Source organism: Serinus canaria, chromosome 1 (genome assembly GCF_022539315.1).
Source record: "Serinus canaria isolate serCan28SL12 chromosome 1, serCan2020, whole genome shotgun sequence".
Taxonomy (NCBI): Eukaryota; Metazoa; Chordata; class Aves; order Passeriformes; family Fringillidae; genus Serinus; species Serinus canaria.
This window is the reverse complement of record NC_066313.1, coordinates 85403112-85425251: the sequence shown is the minus strand read 5'-3', so window position 1 is coordinate 85425251 and position 22140 is coordinate 85403112. Positions and strand designations below refer to the sequence as shown.

Genomic DNA, 22140 nt, shown 5'->3' with positions numbered 1-22140 from the left:
GTTACTTAAGAAACTTCACTCTCCTCACTGCTATCTCTTCCAGTTTTTGCCAACTGCTGCTTCTCCTTATTTCAGTTCTTCAGTGATCCCCAACCACTTTAAGCACAGCAGGGCAGTTTCCAAATTCTTCCAGGCTATTTCCTTCCTCCCTTCCAGGCAATGGCAGCTTCTGTGACTAAAAACCTTATCTAATATGGAGGGTTTCTGCTGTTTTGGTTTTGATTCCAGATTGGATTAAAGGTGCTAGAAACAGGACCATTTGTCCGGCTGATGCCAAGTGACAGCACCAATTTATGGGCATATCTGGAATTTCTTCGCAGCAGTGGCTCAATAGGGTTAATTGCACTGACCTCCTTTATAAAGCACTTTGAGATCTTATGAATGAATATAAGTGTTAAAAAAAAAGGCCAATATATTATAGTTGTTAATATGCATTACTCTCATGGATAATTATTTAAGCAAGAAATTATTGAAGCACCCATTTACCACAAAAAGTAGAGCAGCACCACAGCCACAGGAGCCTAGCAGGCTGGAAAAAGCATTTAGCCCAGCATTTGGGGCCGTCCTGACCCACTAATGGCCTCGGCTGTTATTAAGGCTCTCGCGAAGGGTAAAACGTGCTTAAGCGTATTAGCCGCTACTCGGTGAAGGCTGACAGACGTGAGACCCTCAAAATAAACAGGGAGGCCGAGATACCTTTAAATGGCTAACCCGTGAGCTAGCAGCAAACGCTGAGCCGCGGGAGCAGAGCAGCCGGGCTCTCATTAGCGCTAACAAGCCGCTTTCCCGGGAAGCGGCTCCCGGCAGAGCTCCTTTCGAGGGGAGATGAAGCCCCCCTGTGGCCGCCGGACGCCTTGCAGCCCCCGCTGCCGGGACCGCTCCCGCTCCTCTGCCGGGACTGCTCCCGCACCGCTGCCGGGACCGCTCCCGCACCGCTGCCGGAACCGCTCCCGCTCCGCTGCCGGGACCGCTCCCGCTCCTCTCCGCACCGCTGCCGGGACCCCGCGTCTCCGCTGGCCACCCAGGGCTCGCCCCGGCCCGGCCGGCCCCACGGCGCACACAGCAGCACTCCCGCGGCCACGCATCCCCACGACAAAAATCCGGCCGCCGTCTTTCCCCAGGCCGCAGTTATGAGAGCCCAAAGGAGAGGAAGCGCCTCCCAGCCGAGGGGGTGTGCGTCCCATCTGCAGCAGGTTGCGCAGGGGGGACGTGAATGTCACCCATGTTCCCTCGTAGGTAAACAACAAACACAAATCTCAACAAACACGACGCAGATTCTCCCTTTCACAGAGGAGGAAATTGGCGGGCATCCCAGTCTCTCGAGGGGAGAGTTTGGTTTTGCCAACCATTTGTCTTAACACTGGAGTAGTTCAGACGCTGATACAGTACAAGAGTTCTTTCCAAACTTAAAAGCCACACCTTTGGCTTTCTTCACCGGCAGGATCCAAGTGCACTGAAAAGCTGGTGTAGGCCAAATGCTTTATTGCTCTCCTGAAGCCCTATCTTTTTCTGTTATTGACAAGTTTTTAAACAATTCTTGCATCTACCGGTATTCCTGCATGTAGGCATCCAGGCTGCAACTGAACAGGCAGTTTGTTTGTGCTGGAATAAGGATCTGACCAAATAACCCAAGCAAATGGCTGAGCAAGGAGTTTCAGATAGCAAAATGTAGGGCCTTAGCTTCTAAGTGGGGCTTCTACTTTGGGCTATCTAGTTCATTAATTTTTTCTTACTCTGACTGCAAAAGCTCTCAGTTAAATTAAAGAGTCCATAGCTGATTCATGCAGAGTCTTCAATGGATGTGCTCGTTTCACTGGAGAAGCAGGGATATGGACACAGATTACCAAGAGCAATCCGAAGAGTATTTCAATGCCATTGAAATATGCATAGAATTTGTTTGGGTTCCTTTCTGCAGAGCAAAAATGTCAGACATGCTTTTTTACAGCAATTCATAATTGGAATATAATTACTTAATATTCCCATACATCTGAATTACAAGTAATGCTTCTTATTGCAGAAAGGTTATTGAAATATTCACTGTGTGAATCACAGGTTAGACTTATAAGAGGGTCTTACACAATAGAACCATCACCATCCTGTCTTCAAGTGTGTATGTCACTGCCTTGTGACATATTTATTCAGGATTTATTCAAGATCATTTGGACAATAAGGTACTCCTTGGTGTTCATTAGAGCTAGAAAAACTAAGGTGATAGAGTTTGCTTTTTTTTTTAATCAGGCTGGGACTTTTATTTTCTGATAGACAGTAGAAGCAAGTGCCTCCCATGGATTGTATTCTCTGTAGATACAGAGAGTAGCCAGAAAAACCCTCCGGGGAAAGATGAAACTGCGCACAGCTTTTCTATATTAGTATATCAATCCAGCTAAAGAGCTACAACTTACACATACCCTGTTCTGTTCTGTAGGATATGCCCATCCTACCAGTCTCATTTCTCCAGGCACAACTAACACCAGGGAAACCCACAAACTAATGGTGTATTGTGCAACTTCAAAAACATAACAGGCTTTTGGAGCTACAGTACTGGTAGGACCAGAGCACGGGTACACTGGGCCTTGTTTCTGTGGGGAAGGCAGAGAGCATAATCCAGGTTATTGTTCCTCCTCTCTTTGGCCCTCTTTGTCTTGCACACCATCAGAGTACAGTACTTGAGCTAACTTTTCCAAGCTAGTTGTCCACATGCACTGCTACATAGACGCATCCATAGACATGTAGTCTTGGGGACTGCATTCTAAGCTGTCCCACCTGTGGGTCCTGCAGGAGCTCACAAGGCTCGTCAGGGTCCTCTCAGTACCAGGCTCGTGCAGGACTGTTCTGTGCATGGAGCAGCACAGCAGTGCCTCAAAGGCTGAGGTGCTTCAAGGGAAGCTTTACACTTCCCTCCCTAGAGCCTGCTTCTCAGGGAAGGCTGAAAGGATGCTCTTGTGCTGGATTATGTGCTGTACATGCCAAAGAACCAAGATGCTTAACGCTAGTCCCAGAACATACAGGAATATGCTGTACATATTGCTTTGACTAGCAACTTGTTATTTAAAGTTCAGGGCAAAGATTTAAACCCTGAAAAGGTTTTCTCATAATTGCAGGGGGGAGGGGAGGGGGAGGATGATGACGTACAAATGGGCAGGACGTCAGAAAATAGGAGTAAAAAACTTCAGTTTCCTAATCAAGACTCCCTGGAGCTTCTTTGAAAGCACTATCCCATATTTCCTGAGAAAGGTTCAATGCAAGCTGATCACTCCAGCTCCTGAATTTAATACATCTATCAGAGTTCACAATGAGCTGGGCATGAGATCAGTCACTTTGTTTTCCATGGAAAATTCTCCTGTTTTACATTACAGAATAACTGAATTCCCTACTAAATATACTGTATTTATGGTTAATTCTTCTTGGGACTAGCTTTTCTTGACATTGTTCAATGTTTTGTAAAACTCAAGATTAGTCTTATGATATTAAAAGCAGGTTTCAAATCTATTTCAAATCTCATAAAGATATCCTCTCTGCTACAAAATCTCACCCTGGACTGAACATGAGAAGAAAAAATTAGTCCTTTTCAAAACAGAATTATCAAAAATCAATGCCCATCAAAGAGCTTTGCTTGGAGATAAAGAAAGAGGCCAAATTTGAAGATAACGTAGACAGTCAGTGAGACTGGAGTGCTTGAAGCTGCTGGAATTTTTTTAAGTCATTCACAAATACTATATCTACCCTTGACAGGTCATTTCATTCTATTTAGCACTTTTTATTCTCTGTGGTTTATAAGCTCTTAAGCAAATGTAAGAGGGAGGAAAAGCTAACGTGTCTGATAATACACTATATCAGGCTGACAACCTAACAGAATTTCCCCTGTGGTGCTAGCAAAATGCTGTTCCAAAAAGTAATAATGCACACAACAACAAAAAAGTAAAGGAAAAAAAAAAAAGAGAGAGAGAAAGGGGGGAAAGGGATCATAGAGATCATGCCGTCACATTTAATTTCAGAGAACAAAACCTGAAGCTGATTTCTCTTTAGATCAGTTGTATACCAGTTGGAACATGGGTGCCTAGCACTGCGACAGAGTAATATGATCTGAGCTTTAAATAGCTGCCAAATAACCATGTGGTGGCTGGCAGCATTAAACGTGTTGCAACGAGAATGATCTGTTTCAAAGTAAAGCCACATAACAGAGGATTAGTCAATCTGATGTGGTATAGAAGAGGAGGGGGGAACGTTTTTCATTATCCTTCTGGGTTTCTTTCTGGTTTAAACGTCTTCCAACTCAAAGATGCATTAATTTAAGCTCTTTCTCTTAACTGGTTTAAAACCTGAACCATGTCCAGGTCATTTCAGATAACATCGCCTGAGGTACCCAGGTACAAGGTGGGGAGTAACAGAGTGACAAATGTGAAGTAACACCACTGAGACTGTTGCCTTGATTTAACCTAGTACAGAGTGGTTTCCTCTCCGTGTGAAAGGCACCTTCCCTGCACAGGGCTGCTCTCCACGTCCCACCCCACTACCCCACCACCATCCCCCTACCTCCCTAGGTTGTACCACATGCATTCTTGCCAGATTTTAGGAACAGATAAGGAACAGATCTCCAGCAAGTAACATGGGGTGATTTGTACTCCAAACCTTTCCTTACCCTCACAGCAAAATGTTGAGCCTTGCAGCATTCCATGAGGCCCTTCTGGGCTCTTTGGGACACAGGAGAAAATCAGGTGCAGCTTGGAGATGACTAATGCAGGAGTTGGTGCCAGCCCTCCATTCCTTCTTACCTTCAAGTCAAATGGCTCTCCTGACCACTATTGTAAATATGTCTCCTGAGTAGATAAGGCACATAAGGACTGGAAAGACAGACCAGTTTTGGTCTTAAACTGGTAATGTGAGTGAGAGACACAGAGGGAAAAGTGGTGCTGTAAGTACTTGCGATTCTTCATCCCTTCTGTCACTTTTGATTATAGATGACTGACTTCTGTTTTCAATTTCAGCGTCTCCCCCAACTTCAGCTGCATCAGTTCAGACTTACTGTAAGTTAACAGGAGAATTTCATGTGAACATACTTTATCTAGCCTTCACTGCCTGGGAATCACACTGCCAAAAGGACAAATAAGAACAGGAGAGCCAGAGGAGAGCCAGCTGCTGCATCAGAAGGTAAATAGCTCATTTAAGATGTTCAATATGACTTCTTAAAAGATAATAAGCACAACATACTTCACAGCCAGGATTTTGCAGGAATGAAGACAGCTATAGACACTACCTACAACTGTTTTACTAGCAGCTTACTAGCACACTACAGAGTACAGTCTCAAAGGCAGCAGGTAGGCACCCTGAGGAGAAATAAAGCAGGCCTTTTTTTTGCATTTCCTCAGAGGAGAACACTGTTTTACCTCATTAATGTAAATGCCACTAAACAGGCACAAATTTTGTGAAGGTCAAAATTGTGAAACCTACAGCAGTGAAACCTACAGCAGCCATCCAATTGAGTTAAAAGAATAAATGGGGAAAATTCTTTTCTGACTGGTCTTGTCTGCAGCTGCCTTTGCCACATTGTGTTGGTGAATCCCCCACGGATCAACAGCTGCACAGGGGTCTGGCAGATGGCATCAACAGAGGGACACTCATCTTTTTCTCCCTCCTTTCTCACCTCCTTCTCCTTATTTTCACACTGCCTCCATTGTGGGCAGTCATGGTCCTTCCCAGGTTTGCACTGGACAAATGGATGATTTACAGATTGAAAGTAATCAGAAAATGCTTCTTATTTACTCTTCTTCCTCACTCTTCCAAAAACAATTCTTAAAAAATAAATCTCTTTTCTTCCAATATGATCACAGGCTATTAAGCCAGCTAGGAAATTATTAAGGAAAAAAAAACCAACCAAACTCCCAAACTCCTATGGATTTGTGAGGAGCACAGTTCTTTGACCAATTTCACAGAATATTTTGATTAGCGTATTTAATCCTCTTTACAATATTTTATTCTGCTCTCATGAAAATCCCTGCATCCCTGCCAAGGATTTTCTAGACAAAAGCATATCTGGAAGAATGCCACAAAGCAAGTCTCCTTAGCAGGCCTGTCTTCCCCAAGTTCTTACAAACCCATTCCCCTGCACATAGCCCTTTAATGAAATCAGAACAAGAGTTAAACTGTGCTTTTCGGCAAGAATCATCCAGAAATGCCTCCCCACCACCCTTAATACCATTCCTTTGTCTGCAGCAACTACTTATTACATATCACGTGCTTACCTACATACATTTTTTGGAGGGAGCAAACAAACCCCACCATTTCAGAAGGAACCTGACTTTCAGTTCTGCCACTATGAGAGAATCCAATTAAAGCAAATTGATAGAGCTACAGACTGCTGCAAACATATGAGTTTGAGTGAAAAATTTATAATGACTCAAGAAATTTCTGCTGGTATTGGAAAGGCTTCCAGACATTTCCAAGGGAATCCTCAGAAACACCTTGGATCTTCACGGCCATTACATCCACAGTCTGACCCAAAGGGCTGCCTCCAAGAGAGGATGTCTTGCACACAAAAGTGTAACTAATTTAGATGCATAATGGAGAGAGTTCTGAAGATGCACATGGGCTGAATTAAGGGCACCATGGGAGCCTCTACCTCAATCCTTGCCGAGTTTATTAGTTGCTGCTGCACACATGGTTGGGTTTGCTGGAAGAGGTCCAGCTCTGAGGCACCTCTCAATTCCTCCAGCTTCCAAAAGCTGCAAGAAAGTGGCTCAAGCATATTGCCCCCTTAAGCTCTTGTGGAGAAGGACTCTCCCCTGCAGAGAAGCAGACAGGGTTTGGGATGGGGTACCTAGTCAATAACTCTTGATTATTGAGTTTACCTTCACAATTACCAGTGAGTGTCCTGGACTATAAAGAGGGCAAAACCCAACAGAATGTATTATATGAGAAACAGTATGTGATTGTGTAATTAAGGGCAGGAATATAATACCATATGCACAATGAGCAGGGTTAATTTCAGCATTTCCTGACTAACCAACAGCATTATGGTGTAACCCTAATGTTCTCCGGATGGCTGTCATTTATGTGGGGTTCATATATATATATATGTATATATGCTTATGAATACTTGGTTAAAATTCACCCATCATACTCTCTGACACAGTAATTAAAAACATTATGTTATTTGCCAATAAAAATATTTTTGTGAATTGGTAATTATTCTAAACCTCACAGTCCCAGCTTCCCTACCTCCTACTCTTGTTGGTCTTCCTGTTCTATAATGTATAACACTAATCTTGATGAGGGAAAAATAAATAAGTAGCAGGAAAGACTGGAAAGCTTCCAATCACAAAACCTCCCAAAATGGAATAACATCCAATCTGGCTCACCACATCTTCTCTGTGGGCATTTCTTTCCTGCCTTTTAGCAATGCTTTCAGTATTCATAACAGCTGTGGAATTAAGCATTATGAACAAGAACAAACCGACGTGCAGCCTTTACTTTTCCCCATCAGCCCCAAACTATTCTGCATTGAGTTACAAAGTGAAAACCAGCACACTCTCAGATGGATTTAATTTCTGTTTGGGCCCAATGCCAGACAAAGTTTCCCCATTGTTAAAATTCAACCCCATCTTTTCCATACCATGCATACAGTCTCATCTCTACCCCATCTTCCACACAGATGTGCATGTACACACACACACAGAACCAGCCACTCCTACAAAGCCGTACCAAATCCATCTTCCTGGCTGTCTTAGCTAGGCTCATTGCTTTCCCTAGCAAGCCTAGTAGGCAAGTTGGATTTGGTCTATAATGCAGATTTTTAACATGTGGGAAAATGAAGGCTGCACAAGACACACATTTTCATGTCCTAAATATTGTCTTGATAATAAACCTTTTTTAATAAAAAAATTAATTTTACACAACCATGAAAATATTTTTTAGATGAGCCAGTTGTTCCACCGAAAAATAAAAGGGTTAAAACTTAATTAAAATATTAATGCTATAATGCAAAATACAATTTTGGCATAACTTCAGATCATGAAGGCATTTTGGCTTACAGGATCATGCAACACATGGATTTCAGAATACAGAAGTTTACAGCTTTCAAATGCATACAGAAAAGAGAAATGGGTAATAGAACAGTTAAGCTTTTACACATTCATGGCAATTGTCTTCCCTCTTGTCCTCTTCCTATGGATGCTGCATGAACAACTGCACTCTATTTTTATAAAGTGCAGACATGTTTGCTGCCATTAAAGCTAAGGCAAGTAGTGGAAAACAGGAGAGGAGGTAGATTGAATTACTGTGTTTGAATGTTTGCCTTCTCCTCTACCTTATGCCATTCTCTACAAACAGAAGAACAGTATAAATAGCAGCTAAAAGATAAATATATAAAAATGTTGATTTGAGACAATTCATGTTCATCTTTTACTTGCAGAAAAATTTTGTCTTCTTCTGTTTGTTAACCTACAAAAATGCTGCTAATAGTACAATGTGAAGAACCACATGTACTTTCTAAAGAATTAAAAACAACTAGTTGGGACTAAAGGTCGTTTCTTCCTGTAATGAGTTTTGTGTCCCTTACCCTTAAACAAGTAATAGACGAACTTCCAGAAGTCTGCCTGCACATTTAAGATTGGCATAATGCTAATAATGTACAAAATTGTGTTCCAGTTTACACTTGTCACAAAGTTTCACAAGTATTGCTGTATTTCTTCAGCAGTGTCTGACTAGTCTGAGTGTAAATAAATATCACGTCCTACCAACAAGAACAGCATTCCTGCTAATAAAGCAAAAAATACTCCTATAGGAGCCAGCATAAACGACCAGCCATAACGTACATAAACAGCAAAGTCTGGGCAATCCATCTTTTTCATGTTTGTGTAGTTTTCCAGATCAGCCATGGCCTGGACCCAGATGACATACATCACGACTACCAGCGAAAACAAGACACCTGGAAAAGAAACACCAGGTTTTAACAACAGAGTGTGCGACAGACACTGGGTGCATTTACTGTGTTACCTAAAAAGCCATCAATGCTTGAGGTCCTGCCTGCATGGCACACTGAGCCACCACTGGATAATTTTTGCCTTTGGCTTCCTCTAACTAGCACTACCTCCATCTTGCTCTGATTTGTACTGAAAGGTATGCTCCTATGACAAAGGTGATATCTGGTTCTGGTAGGCAGACTTTGATGACAAAATTCATGCAGGTATTTATGTTTTGAATTCAGGGGTCAAGCTGGGAGAAGGAGGGGGAATGGAATGGGACAATCTGTGAAAAAAAAGGACTTTTGCTTCCCAAACTCTGGCATTGTTTTTATCAGTCTTATCGATGAGATATGGAAAGGAGTGGGAAATCTTCCTATTATCTTCACCTCTCTGCATTTGCTTCTTTATTCTTTTGAAAAGGGCTGTGTTTGGAACACAAAAGTTCAGAGTATTCTACTCAAATATTTTGCATAAAAATTCAAATATATTAAATTCAAAATCATCCACCTTTAGAAAAGAAGCTCTTAGTAGAGGAAAAAAAACCCCAACAATAATTAAATAATAACTATGAAGCAGGCTATTAGGAATAACCTCAAATTGGATACAACAGTTTCCTGAAATAATCCACATATAATTCACAGCCTTTTCCCAACCACTCCTCTGAAAGGCCTTTGAATTGTTTATACATGGTAGTAACAGGAGTACATGTCCTTACAAACTTTGATAATCTCCTTGTTACTATACACCAGAAGGAGATATAAGAAGAAAGTGCTTTCCAGAGTATCAGTTGCATTCCTAATATTTCATTTCACTTTAGAGGAATGTGGACACTTGAGAAATGCAAGCCTGCAGAACAGATGCTCCAGAAGAAGATCTGCTAGAGGACTGAGGGCACGAGCCTAAATTTTTTGCATGCTTCAGCCTGTACCCATTTGCTCCCTGAGCTCCAGCTGTCACAGTAAAGTTGCAGCAGCAGGACCATCTATTCCAGCAATCAAATACTTGAGGGACACCACCCCATCACGATTTTATTCCAGAATGTTTAGGTGCCTCACTAAAACACAACTCAGTGCACAGTCCTGGTAACACTCACTGCCAAACTTGAGGTTACAGGCTGTAACTCAAAGGTATTTGTGGTCTCTTCTCCATCCTGCTAAATACTTGCAATGCAACCTTGAACAAATGTGACATTTGTGGCAAAACTCACAAGTGAACTTTGGAAGCACCCACAGCCAGGGATTTGCTTCCATATCCACATGTCCTGCTAAGCTTTGATGGCTACCTTTTCCCCATCCCCAGCCTGTGATGCTGCCTCACAACCTCCTTCCTCACCCTTTCTGCCCATTTACCAGGGAGCAGCTCTTGTCCTCACTCCCTCACTTGATGCAGACAAAACCAGGCAGGTTAGATGGAGCAGCTTAACCTGGTGATCTGGCGATCTTCCTGCTACTGCTTTATGGACAAAATATAATATCTTTACATACATCCTGAACATCTGACACGTGAGAGCTCATGGCTCAATCCTTATAAACATTATCTTTTGAAGACCAAGAAAAAAAGGGCTGAGGCATAATCAAAACATTCCCAGAGGATCTGCAATTTCTAGGAGGCTGAAATAATAGTAGAAAAACTAAATAAAGAAGGAGGCAGACACATTTCATGTCTATGAAACACACTTCCAGGATTACATATTTTGCTAAGGTTCAAATTCCTAACAAAGTTTGAAAAAACCCAACACTCAACTCTAAGAGGCATAAATTCAATTTTGAAAGTATTTTACCTAAGTAAAACTTAATTTTGATGGAATTTAGTACTGTGCTTGTATTAAACATAAAACCACTGAAACAATCAGAGAGAAGGATCGCCTTAGGGCCAGACAAGAAGAATAAGAAATTAAATTGAAAACTCTTCAAATATAATTCAAATTGAGCACAAGATTCCTATAACAGAACATCTAATGATAACAGGTAATGTGGGCAACACAGGAAAATTAGAACAAAACAGAGCTAGTAACTTTTGATTAAAAAAGTAGAAAGATTCAAAGACACATTCATAAATGGAGTTATTAGATATCTGGATTTTGTTCAAGGTTTCAAAATTTGAACAAAAAAATTATAGCACTATAGGAAAGGTACATTAATAATCTGGCAAAATCCACAAGGACATTGGAATTTACCTCTTCAACTAGCTGTGCCTATACATTTTCAAACTAGTCCCCTATTTAATCTTTACATTGTGGAAAACTTAGTCCAAATCAGTAATAATTACAAAAAGTAGCGATGTATATTCCCTTACTAGAGCAGAAGGTAAGTATAACCAGGCCTTGCACATCTGGAAAGCCCTCTGGCATCCTGGGTAGAAGCAAAGTTATGTAGAGCAGTTAGTCAAAAACATCTGTCATTAAAACAAAACTGCATCAAAAGTGCTTTAATCTAGAAACGGGCACCCCTTGCTTTTCAGGCACTCTGAAACAACACCTAGGTGGTTAAACTAGAATCAACACCATGTAGGTGCAAAATAGCAAGCCAGGGCTGTTAGTGGTGAAACAACTTCAGGGAATCTATCATCCATCGGGTGTGATTACACAGCAAGCTGTTATGCCTGTGACAGAAATTTTCAGAAGAAATGTATATCAAGCAGAGATAAATGTCCTTCCTTAAAAGGGAAGAAAAAGAAAGGAAGACTATGTAAACCCTCTAAGTTAATTAAAGCACTAAAGGAGTATTTAAGGGTTCTCATCACCTGCTAATGGAGACTAATTAATAGGTGTATTACTTAGCATGTTCAATAAATATCTTGAACAATAGAATCAGGCTAAGTGAAAACTGACCATGTCCTGTTGCCACCATCAGTATTTCGTTCATTAGCACTCCTTTTGTCTAGTTTTCACAGAGTTATGACTTCATGAGAGTTAAGCACTTAGACAGCTTACTGAATGTATATTTATCCTGAGAAATCTGCTCTTGCAGTCTTGTACTGACAATCTATTGTGAATGTTGTGAACTCTCAAAGGCAAGCTCCAAGACAAAGTTACTGAGATTGAGAAAAAAAAATCCACAATTTCTTGAAGCAAATATTTTTAAGAACAGTGTGTGCTGTGATATATTTCTACATTTTTGGCATTTAGACCTTTTTCATAGAGTGCAGGCATCCTTTTGCCTTTGGCTTTTAGTGAATAAAAATTAGAACAGCAGTTGCATGAATCTGTAATGATGAGGGAAATTATTCCTCAAACATGAAATATGTCTGAGAGAGATTAAGACAAATAAATACTTCCCTCCTACTCCTTTTTCTTTCCTTTTTTCCATTTTCCTTTTTTTTAATAAACACACATGTTTGAAACACAGCTCTGTGCAGTGTGATAAGACACGGACTTCTCTGAGGTCACTCTTTTCTGTCTTTCACATTCATTCTTTTGAATTTCTTTCAAACAAATACTTGTGCATATTGTAGAGGAGAAAGAATACAGAACCTTTAGAAATGTCTGTGAATTCAAGAAGCAGTTTGCTGGCCTTTAGAACTGATTCTTCCCACGTAGAAATGCCTTTCACTTGTCAATGGTGAATGGCTGTTTATGGCATGAATCTTTTACTATGCAGACACGAAGACAACAGGTGCTGGAAAGAATGATGTGAGCTTTTTACTTATGCCTGGAAGTTTAGAACTCTTTATCTCACTTGAGGAAAACTTCTGTGTGTGTGTGTATTCTTTTATTAAATGCATTTTTCTGTTCTTGTCCTTATTTCAGATTCTACCACCTACCTTGACCTATTGTGACCTTTATTTAAAAATAATGGTTGGCATTCTCTGCTAAAGTACATGCAGAGGATCCCATGCAAAAGTTATGGAAGTAGGTACACATCTCTGAAAACAGATTTTTGTTCTCATCTAGGATCTCAAACTAAAGTACCATCTTGTTTTGCTCTTTGGGCAGGAAGCAGCAGTCATACTTCTAATCTTGCTTCTCCACCAGGATGTGATTCTGTAATGCTCTGTGCACATCCTGGTATATTGCTTATTGGCATCAGTACAAGAGGACAGTTTTTAACCACCACCAGGCAGAAAGAGGCACAAGGTAATTATGGACTTTATTGAAGGGTGCTCTAAGAGATCATTTTATGGCAGTTTTCCCTTCTTTTCCTACGACCTTTGAAGCAACTATAAGGCTTCTAACAGTTTTCAGTACCATAGCTGCTCTTGAACCATCCTCTGATGTCGCAGACATGGAGATGAGGCTGCAAAGGCAGGACTCAAGTCCCTGACTGTGGTATCATTGAACTGATACTCACTTTTCCCCACAGGTCTTGCAGGTGTAGTTTTACCTGTGGAATCAGGTGGTTAATACAGTTACAAAGTTTTGCTACTCCCAATTACGGAAAAATGGGTCAGGAAAATGACAGATGGTGCTAATTGTAGTTATAATGGCCATGGAATGGCAAAAGTTAATATCCTAGGAAGAATATGAAAGGTAAGACCCAGAACTTAGGAAAACACACTTCATTCTGTGCAGAGAACTGGTAGGCAAGATCCCAAGAGAGGCTGCCTTGAAGAGCAAAGGCTGCCTTAAAAGGCAAAGGGGCCCAGAAGAATCTGGTGTTGCTCATAGACAATTTCCTGAAAGTACAAAAATGGTCCCTTTATATGTACAAAATTCAAGCAGATCTCACAAAAATGAAAATTAACCTCATACAGAGCTGCATTAGCAAGAACACTTAATATTTGAAAATATTATTATCACCCTTTATTCAACACTTGTGATATCATATGTGGTAAGCTATGTCCAGTTTGGGGACCCCATGTGAAAAACTGAGGTGATGACCACCAAAATGGTTAGGAGAATGGAGAACAAGTAGAGGCTGAATGAACTAGCGAATTTTAGTCTAGGGAAGAATGCAGTCTTCATTTTTCTAAATGGAGATATAGAAAAGATAGGGAAATAGATTTCCAGAGACCTACAGACTTGCCAGGATGAGATGTAATAGCCACAAACTGCATCAAAGGCAACATCAGGTGAAAAAAGAAAACATTTCTCACAATGACATTGGTCGAAATGGGACAAGCACCCAAAGATGCTGCGGAACATCAGTTATTGGAGATTTTAAAAACTTGATTGGATAAGGCTCTGAGCTGCCTGATCTCACTTTGAAGACAACCCTCCTCTAAATGGGATGTCAGACTTGATTGCCACAAGAGGTCCATTTCAACATAAATTTATTTGTGTCACTTAGGATCTCTGTTTAGGCTTCTTGAATGGGTCCCTCCAAAAGGCAAATCTATCTGCCTTAGCACAGGTGAGGTGTCCATCTCAGTGTTTCTTACTGTTGACAATAGAAATTTAAGCAGTTGGTTCATACAAAACAGCTTTCAGATGGCTGAACTGTTGGCAAGAATCTCATTCCCAATAACATCATCAGCTACTTCCTGAACCCTAAGATGTCACAGCAGATCATGCTACAAGCTGCACTCTCCAGTTGAGGGAGAACTTTTATCTGCTGCTAATTTAGAAGTTTAAGTTGCGGAAGGATAAAAATACATCCAATAACAGGTATCAAAATTATTTCATATAACTTATTTTTTAGACAAGTAGGAAAATTACTTTTTCTTCTTCCTAAGAAGAACTTCCAAAAAACAATCATCTTGTCAAACTTCCTTCTCAGAAGACTATTCACTACAGTATAACACATACTTGATTTTTGTGGTAAGACATCATCCAGACTCTTTCAAAACAATGTGTATAATTCCTTTTTTTTTTCTTCAAAACAACCTGCTGGTTTCTGTCTTAGAAGAACTTTATCTTCTCCAAAGCTAAGTCATATTAATCTAAGTCACATTACATCTTTTCATTTTCCCATTAGGTCAGTGTTTAAGTAGATGCTCACCCAGGCAGCATCCTGATGAAGGGTGATAAATATGAGAAGTGATAACTATGCCCCACTTCTCATCACTCTCCCCTTCCATGCCCTGCTTTGATTTGGCAGGCAGTTAAATGAACTCTCTAATCCTGAAGAAGATAGGCACAGGAAGGGATCAGGGCAGCAGGGAGACAGTAGAGCACATCACCCTCTTCTGCATCAGATTCTATCATCTTATCTTGCTCTGTCTTGAGCAAACTGAATGGGTCCTATTTTCTCCTGCCACCACCACTTTTTTGACAAATTATAGCACAATTTTGCTACAGACCTTTGCTTTTCAACAACAGTAATGGTAATAGTAAAAATAACATGGCTTTTTTCAAAAGCCCTGATTGAGAACAGTCCTGAAGTTGAAACACGCTGCATACAGAGAGAGTTAAAAAATCAGGATTTCCCTTGAAGAACATTTGCTCTGTAGGGACAAAGGGTGAAAGGGGCAAAGACACAGACCCAAGGTCACACACTGGGATAATAAAGTTCACTTAACTTCACATACCTAAAGAAATAGTCTCTCTAGATTCTCTTTGCAAAGGAAAGAGAGGTGTAGGGTTCCTCCATAGCACATTCATCTGATCCAATTAGGCCCCTCTTTCAGTGTGAAATGAATCCCCAGCTGGGGGAACGTCTTACATACCTACCCTTTTTACTGCCATTGAATGTTATTGCCTCTTGCAGGCCTCCTAGGGAAGCCAAGGGAGGCTAGCACAGGCTTGGGGATCTAACTTTCCCCTACCTAAATGAGGGCAGATGAACTGACCCAGAGTGGAGAACACAAGCGTCGCTTTGCACCTCTGCCAGTCAGTTCCACATCTTTCAAGTGCCCTTTTCCTCTCAAACAGCTTCTGCTGCTTTCTAGTGACAGCTGAGGTTTTTCATGCATTACAAATGCAGAAAAGAGCAAGACTCACATGGGCTCTTGCCCTGCAAATTAGTGACAAAAAGCATTGAAATATCTTAGAATCTCCGTCAGCCTATGAATATTTTTGTACATCTTTTAAAAGTGTGGAGGGGTAATTCTCAAGAGATAAAATGTAAGTATGCAGGATTTTCTTCAACTAAAATATTATAAAATACTTCCCACACTTCACTGAGAGTCCTTTGGAAGGGAATAATGATCACTTCACAGCTGCATGTGAAGAGCTTAGAGGTGCAGCGGGTAAGCAAGGTCAGGGGGTCAGTATGAGAAGCAAAAAGAGAGCCCAGGCCTTGTGGTCCTGACACAGGTGGCTCTGCCCTGTAACACAATATGTTCTCACAGGGCTGCCTCTCATCAGGCTTCAAACCAAGGAGAACAGAGATGGAGCACATACTATCATTTACATCCTATATAACTATATCTTACACACCAGTGTGACATCTTCACAGGCTTCTCAAGGTTAAGCAAACAGGGTGCCAGTGAGCTGTCCATCTCAGCTGAATCCTGGGAGGGTGCATCCTCCACTGTACGTGTGGGTTATGAGGAAGGAGGGAATTCAGTTATTTGTTATCTTTCATTTGCAGAGGTTTAGAGCTCCTACTTACTCAAACATGACAACTACTTTGTTTAGTCCCATCACATCCACAGCATTTTCCTGTATTGGTCATGTATATATGTGCTGTCTCCCAACTTCTTCAGAGTCCACTGTAATCATCTATTGCGTCACTGATAAAAAGGATGAAACCTTCTCCTTAGCTAAAGCCCTTGAGAATCCTATAAGGCAACATCCTTAAATATGTATTCTTTTTCCTGTTAAAAAAAGTAGATTGAAATTGCAGTGTAATTCCATTATTTGTCTTGGATGTGGTTTTTTTTTAACCTTAACCCAAAGCTTCGCTTTAAAATAGCTTTATGGCTAAATAACTGTGCAAAGAACCTGTGTCCAAGGCAGGCACTCCCCAAGCCAAAGGATAGAAGCATTTGCTTTCTTTTTCTTTTAACCACAATCGATACAATTTTGGTTAAGGAAAATGGAAGAAATAACTCATCCTTTCTACTCTATAATTGACTGAGCAAACAGTATACCCACCAGCAATGATGAAAAAGCCTCCTCCTGCTTTGTATAAAATGTGACTGGCAAAAGGAGCTGCACAGATGATCAGGAAACTAGCCGCCACAATAGTGAGTACTCCCAGGAGCATAAGAACTGTCCAGAAACCTCGATAAACTAGAGAACAGAAAGAAAGAAGAAAAAGAATACAATGCTTTTTAGAACTTATCCAAGTTGGTTAACAAAGATTTTCCTTTCCCCTTCTCTTATCACTTGCCTTATTAAGAAATGAAACACTATTTCTATTTTGCATATACATTGTACTTCATGGGGATCAAAATAGGTTTGATTACCAGTCCTTACCTGATGATCATGGAAAACAGCAAGTAAGTTATTGTGAATGAAATCCATCTGCTGAATATTTAGCAATACCTTGTAAGATAGCAACCTGACCAAACTGACACTCTTTAGAAACTGGTACAGCAAAGCTATAGCCGTGATTCCTTGGGATAAATTATTGGACTGACAGAATACAATTATTTTACCAAAATTGTGGGGAAGAAGCAGAGAGATGTAACATCTTGATACTCCTAGTGCCCAGACTGTATCACCAATAACAATCTGTAAGTTCTTCACAATTTATGGCAGGACAATGCTCCTCATATATAGCCATATTCAGCAGAAAGAAACTTAAGCTAGGAACAGGGAGAAACTAAAAAAATGTAAACTGTATTTCTGAAAAACAGCTAAGTGTCTTAAACCAGCCTATTTCTGCTCTAAAGCTCTTTGTATTTTATTAAATTTAAAATGTGATGTTTCAGAAGCCTGTTAGGCAGTGCCAAGCAGTGCTGAATTAATGGATGCAGCTGGTGATAAATGAGCTGAGAGTTTTGTGACATACTCTGGCCAAAAGAGTCTTTCTAACAATTAGTTTTTAGCTGGTTAATTGCACATCCATTTAACAAAGTCATCATTTTACAAATGCTACAAGAGTGACATAAATTTCTCCCATGAATTTAAAAATTGGTACATTAACACAACCCATTAGTAAAATTATGAGTTGTAAAGATCTCCATCGTCAGATCTGAAAATCTTGAAGCACTGACAATTCAGTCAGTGAAAAACATTTCCACCCAACTGAGGGAAAGCATATAAGCCAGCTGGCAAGTCAAGAAAAGTGTATCACAAAAGAAACTGCCACTTATCATCTGACAGCACCTACTTACTGTTATGGAAAAACACAACCAAGCAACTATTATACTGGTTCATATCCTGAAAGATTCAAATTCATACAGCTTCTTAGAGACAGCTATTCAGTAATAATTCAGGTTTGCTCTCATCTGAAATCTGAAGGCACACTAGGCATTAGCAGCTCGTGTTTCCCACTAATGTATTCCAAAAGTCTACGATTTTTAACTTGACCAGCTTAAAAAAGGTTAAAAAATATATCTTCAGCCTTGTAAATGTATTAGCTAGATCACGCTTGCCACATTACATTAGCCACACTTTTTAAATAGCACCCTTTTTAATCCAGGCAAACATTCAGAGACACAATTTTCCGCCACACTGATCAGCAGATTTGGGCATAAAAAGGATGAATGTGTCTGAAAATACCTGGCAGAAGGGTTAAAATTGTGGTTTGGTTCATATCCAAGTCTCCACTTCACATAAACAAAAAATTATTGTAGTAGTAGGTAAGAAATAAGGCTATGGCTCAGCAAAGCTGTTAAATGTGTGTGTTGCTTTAAGTACTATACCTCTTATGGGATTTAGGCACCTGTTTAAAGTTAAACACATAGTTAAATTATTCACTTAATGCAAATGGACAGTGAATGGAGACCTAGAAAGGTAAATCTCTCAAGTCTTTCAGTCTTGGGTTTCTGAAGCAATTTCATATTATTTTACTCACGGGGCTACTTTGATAAGCTTCATTGCAGTCTCCAAGTCCATGGGACATTACTTCCTCGTTTAAAGCCTAATACCACTAAATCAATCTATAACCACCCAACTCTTTTACATGGGTGGCCCAAGGTACTTCAAAGTCATAGTACATAATAGGACACATTGGCCAAAATGAAGCTTGAAAAAGCTTTCTTGTATATTATTATGGTCAGTCACCTAAGTCATGGAGCAGTGTTTCTATTTTCTCAATGGAGGAGGTCACGAGATTCTCCAGCATTACAAAACCAACATCCATTTTATCTACTTTTCATACAGGAAGCTTTGAAGTCTGTTTTTAGTGAGATTTCATGAGGAAAGCTTGATTTAATGCTCAAATATTCTTAGAAACAGAGCACAAAAGAAGTACAAATGTAACTGATGAAAATTTGTTTTAACCTTTCTGTAACTATACAAGAGAAAAGCTGTTTCTCTGCTCCAACACTGTAACTATTTTATGCATTATGTGGGAAATACTGATTTCATCTAGCTCTTAGCTATCCCCTGACAGAAACTTCCATTCTATTTCTCCAAAACAGTTATTTACTCTAAAGAATCATGGATAAAATCTGATTATCCTAATACTTGTTTATTAAGCTAATTAAGTCATTAAACATCAATTAAAAAATAAAATGTAGCTGACAGGTACAAAGTCTTCTCACAAATCTGTGACTTTTGAAGCAAAATATTACCCCCTCTAACCTGCAAGGCAGGAAGTCATTTGGTTCATTTGTGGCACAGATCTGAGGAAACACCCTACGAGCACTTAGACTTTTACTTTTGTAAGGGAATTAAAAAGCCATCATTTTCCTGCAAATATGGCTTCACTTATTTTATGATCTGATTGTTTTTGCTTAGATCACATTTCCCATCATCTCTGCCTAGATGGGAAGATCAATTGCTAAAGGGCTAGTCATTCAAAATAACAACTCAGGCCTGCTGCTGTCATTTAGCTTATCTGCCATCCATAGATGAACACAAAAGAGCTGGTTGAAATTAAATCTTTCTAAGAATGAAATTACTCTTCAAGTCAAAGACTTTGCTGCTCTGAGGTTGAGAGACACAATGATAGATAAAATGCAACAGAGGATGATGCTTTGAATTACTCTTCTTTACATCCCATGAAAAGGGCTGACACTGTGATCCAAACAGTTTATTTCAATAAATAATGTTTCTATGAACCCATACAAAATGTATCCATACAAAGTGTTAACAGAAGTTTGCACAATTTCAAGTCTCACTGAGGTATTTCATAGGATAGCCCATGTTCTGGTCCAGATGACAAGGAGTACCCTTGTCTCTTCCTGATACTTTACAGATATGTTAGAGTTACCCACCTCAAACACATGCATTATTCCAAGTGTTTCCTACAACAGAAGAAATAAATTACAAGCACTATTGTAGAGTGCAAAGTAAACATATCTGCAGTGTTTAAAATCTTAGATACCATTGCTCTGTGTTGCAAGAGTGCTAAACAGAAGGTTTTGTAACTCATCTTGGTAAGCCAGCCCTTGGTTGAGTACAACATTTGCCTAGGAAATGACAGGCAGGCCTAAAAATAAAAAAGACTTAGTGGAAAACAGGGAGTACACACAACTGCACTGTTGGGGCAGCATAGTAACATTATATTCCTCCAAAATTGCATGACCTGTAGTCTCCCCTTGCTACTTGTTTTTCTCTCTAAAGATCCTAATTTAGGTCCCTCCAGAGACTTTAATGTTATTTGAAAACTAGAATTATCTGGGTTTGCACAGTCCCAACTTTTGGAGAAATAGGGGAAAATTACCACAAGCCCTCTTTTCTAGTATAGTAGATCCCAGCATTGATCACAAACTGAAGTTGCTGATATTTTATATTATTATATTATATTATATACATTTTCTATTATTATATTATTTACATTACATTACATTACATTATATTATCTTATATACACATTTTAAGATGTTACTGATACAAGATGCGAAAGAGAAGCAATAATTCATTTGAAGATTTACAGAGCTGTGTCACCTACACCACACACTTGTGCAGCAGTCATGAACACCTCTGGAGCTCCATAATAGCTAGTCAGGAATAGCTTAGCTAATGTCACAAAGCAACACCCTTCTACCAATGGAGATGTTAAGATCAGCATCATATCAAGTATTTCAGATTTCATGGCAGATATTTTCCAGATTACTTTAGGTTAATTTCAACCCATTAACAAACCTGCCAATAAATTTGATCTCACAATTTTAGATTTAACAGTTTCTGAATCAGATTTTTGCTTCAGTTCTATAAACATTGTGTATTATCTGTTAGGCATTACTTCAAATCCTGGCAATGTGCCCAGCACTGGACAAAATAAGATACCCATGGTCAGAAAAAAAATACTGGCAGCTAAAAATCAGAGTATTGAACTAATATGCCAATGCTGCCCCATTAAAATGCTTCCACTTCAGCTTCAAAAGGTGTTGGGGTGATTTACAGCACCTATTGTGTATTTCCAAATTAAGTTGAAAAAATCCCCTCAAAAATAAAAATAATGAATTAGTGACTAAGTGTTAGATTTTTCACTTCTTTTTCTTACAAATAATTTCACTATGGCCGATGGGACTATTTCTATGAGTAAGAACTTTGCACATTTTCCGAAAACAGGCCTAGTATTGTCCTATAGTAAAAGAACTTTAGGAAAGTGTGATAGTCCTTGAACATCATATTATGCATGAATCTAGCTAGCAGTGAATTAATATTAAAAATACTATACTAATATATTTTCAGAATAGCCTGATGGGGCAACTAATCTGTTTATAATTAACTAATCTGTTTATGATAATATGTCTATTTTAAAATATATAGGTTGCTGCTGTGGTATTTCTATTGCATCGTCTAATTTAATTTTTTTTTTATTCCCAGGTTGTAGTTTACTGCACTTATATACGCAAATCATCATAAAAATGAATTTGCTAGCAACACAATGTGGTGCTAAGTCAACTTGAGAGCTGCACACTATAAAAGTTGTCACTCTAAACCTCTGTACCATCACAGAAAGTCACTAGAGTCAGGCTTCCTCTGAGTTCATTTAGAACCTGTTTCAGGTTAAGATAAATGGCCTACAAACTTCTTAAAGTACACTAACCATAAATGATGGATCACACAGCTTTTGATGATACCTTACACCACAGCTAGGGGAAGTCCTCCCCACTCTGTTAAGATAATTTAACAAAACCAATGAATGCACAGAAACATAACCATGATTAAAAGATATAGCAAACTGTAATTTTAAAGCAGTGCTATCTGGTGAAGCCCTGTGAAGCTGGTCATGCATCTAACAGTAAGGATTAAATGATCTGATACATGAAAGTTTGCATTCAAACCTCCAAT

The 22140-nt window shown here is 39.6% G+C and overlaps 1 protein-coding gene across 4 annotated transcripts in view; it reads right to left on the bottom strand.

The window, feature by feature from the left end:
- Positions 1-7870: 7870 nt before the first annotated feature.
- TMEM182 (transmembrane protein 182) overlaps positions 7871-22140 on the bottom strand; it is a 30394-nt gene continuing 16124 nt past the window's right edge. For all 4 annotated transcript variants that reach the window (XM_018908924.3, XM_030234938.2, XM_050976931.1 and 1 more), the window contains 2 exons: positions 16879-17016; positions 7871-8923 (listed from right to left, as the gene is read on the bottom strand). In XM_018908924.3, coding sequence (XP_018764469.1) covers positions 8700-8923; positions 16879-17016 — 362 coding nt within the window. In that variant the 3' untranslated portion in view covers positions 7871-8699. The remainder of the gene's footprint in view (positions 8924-16878; positions 17017-22140) is intronic.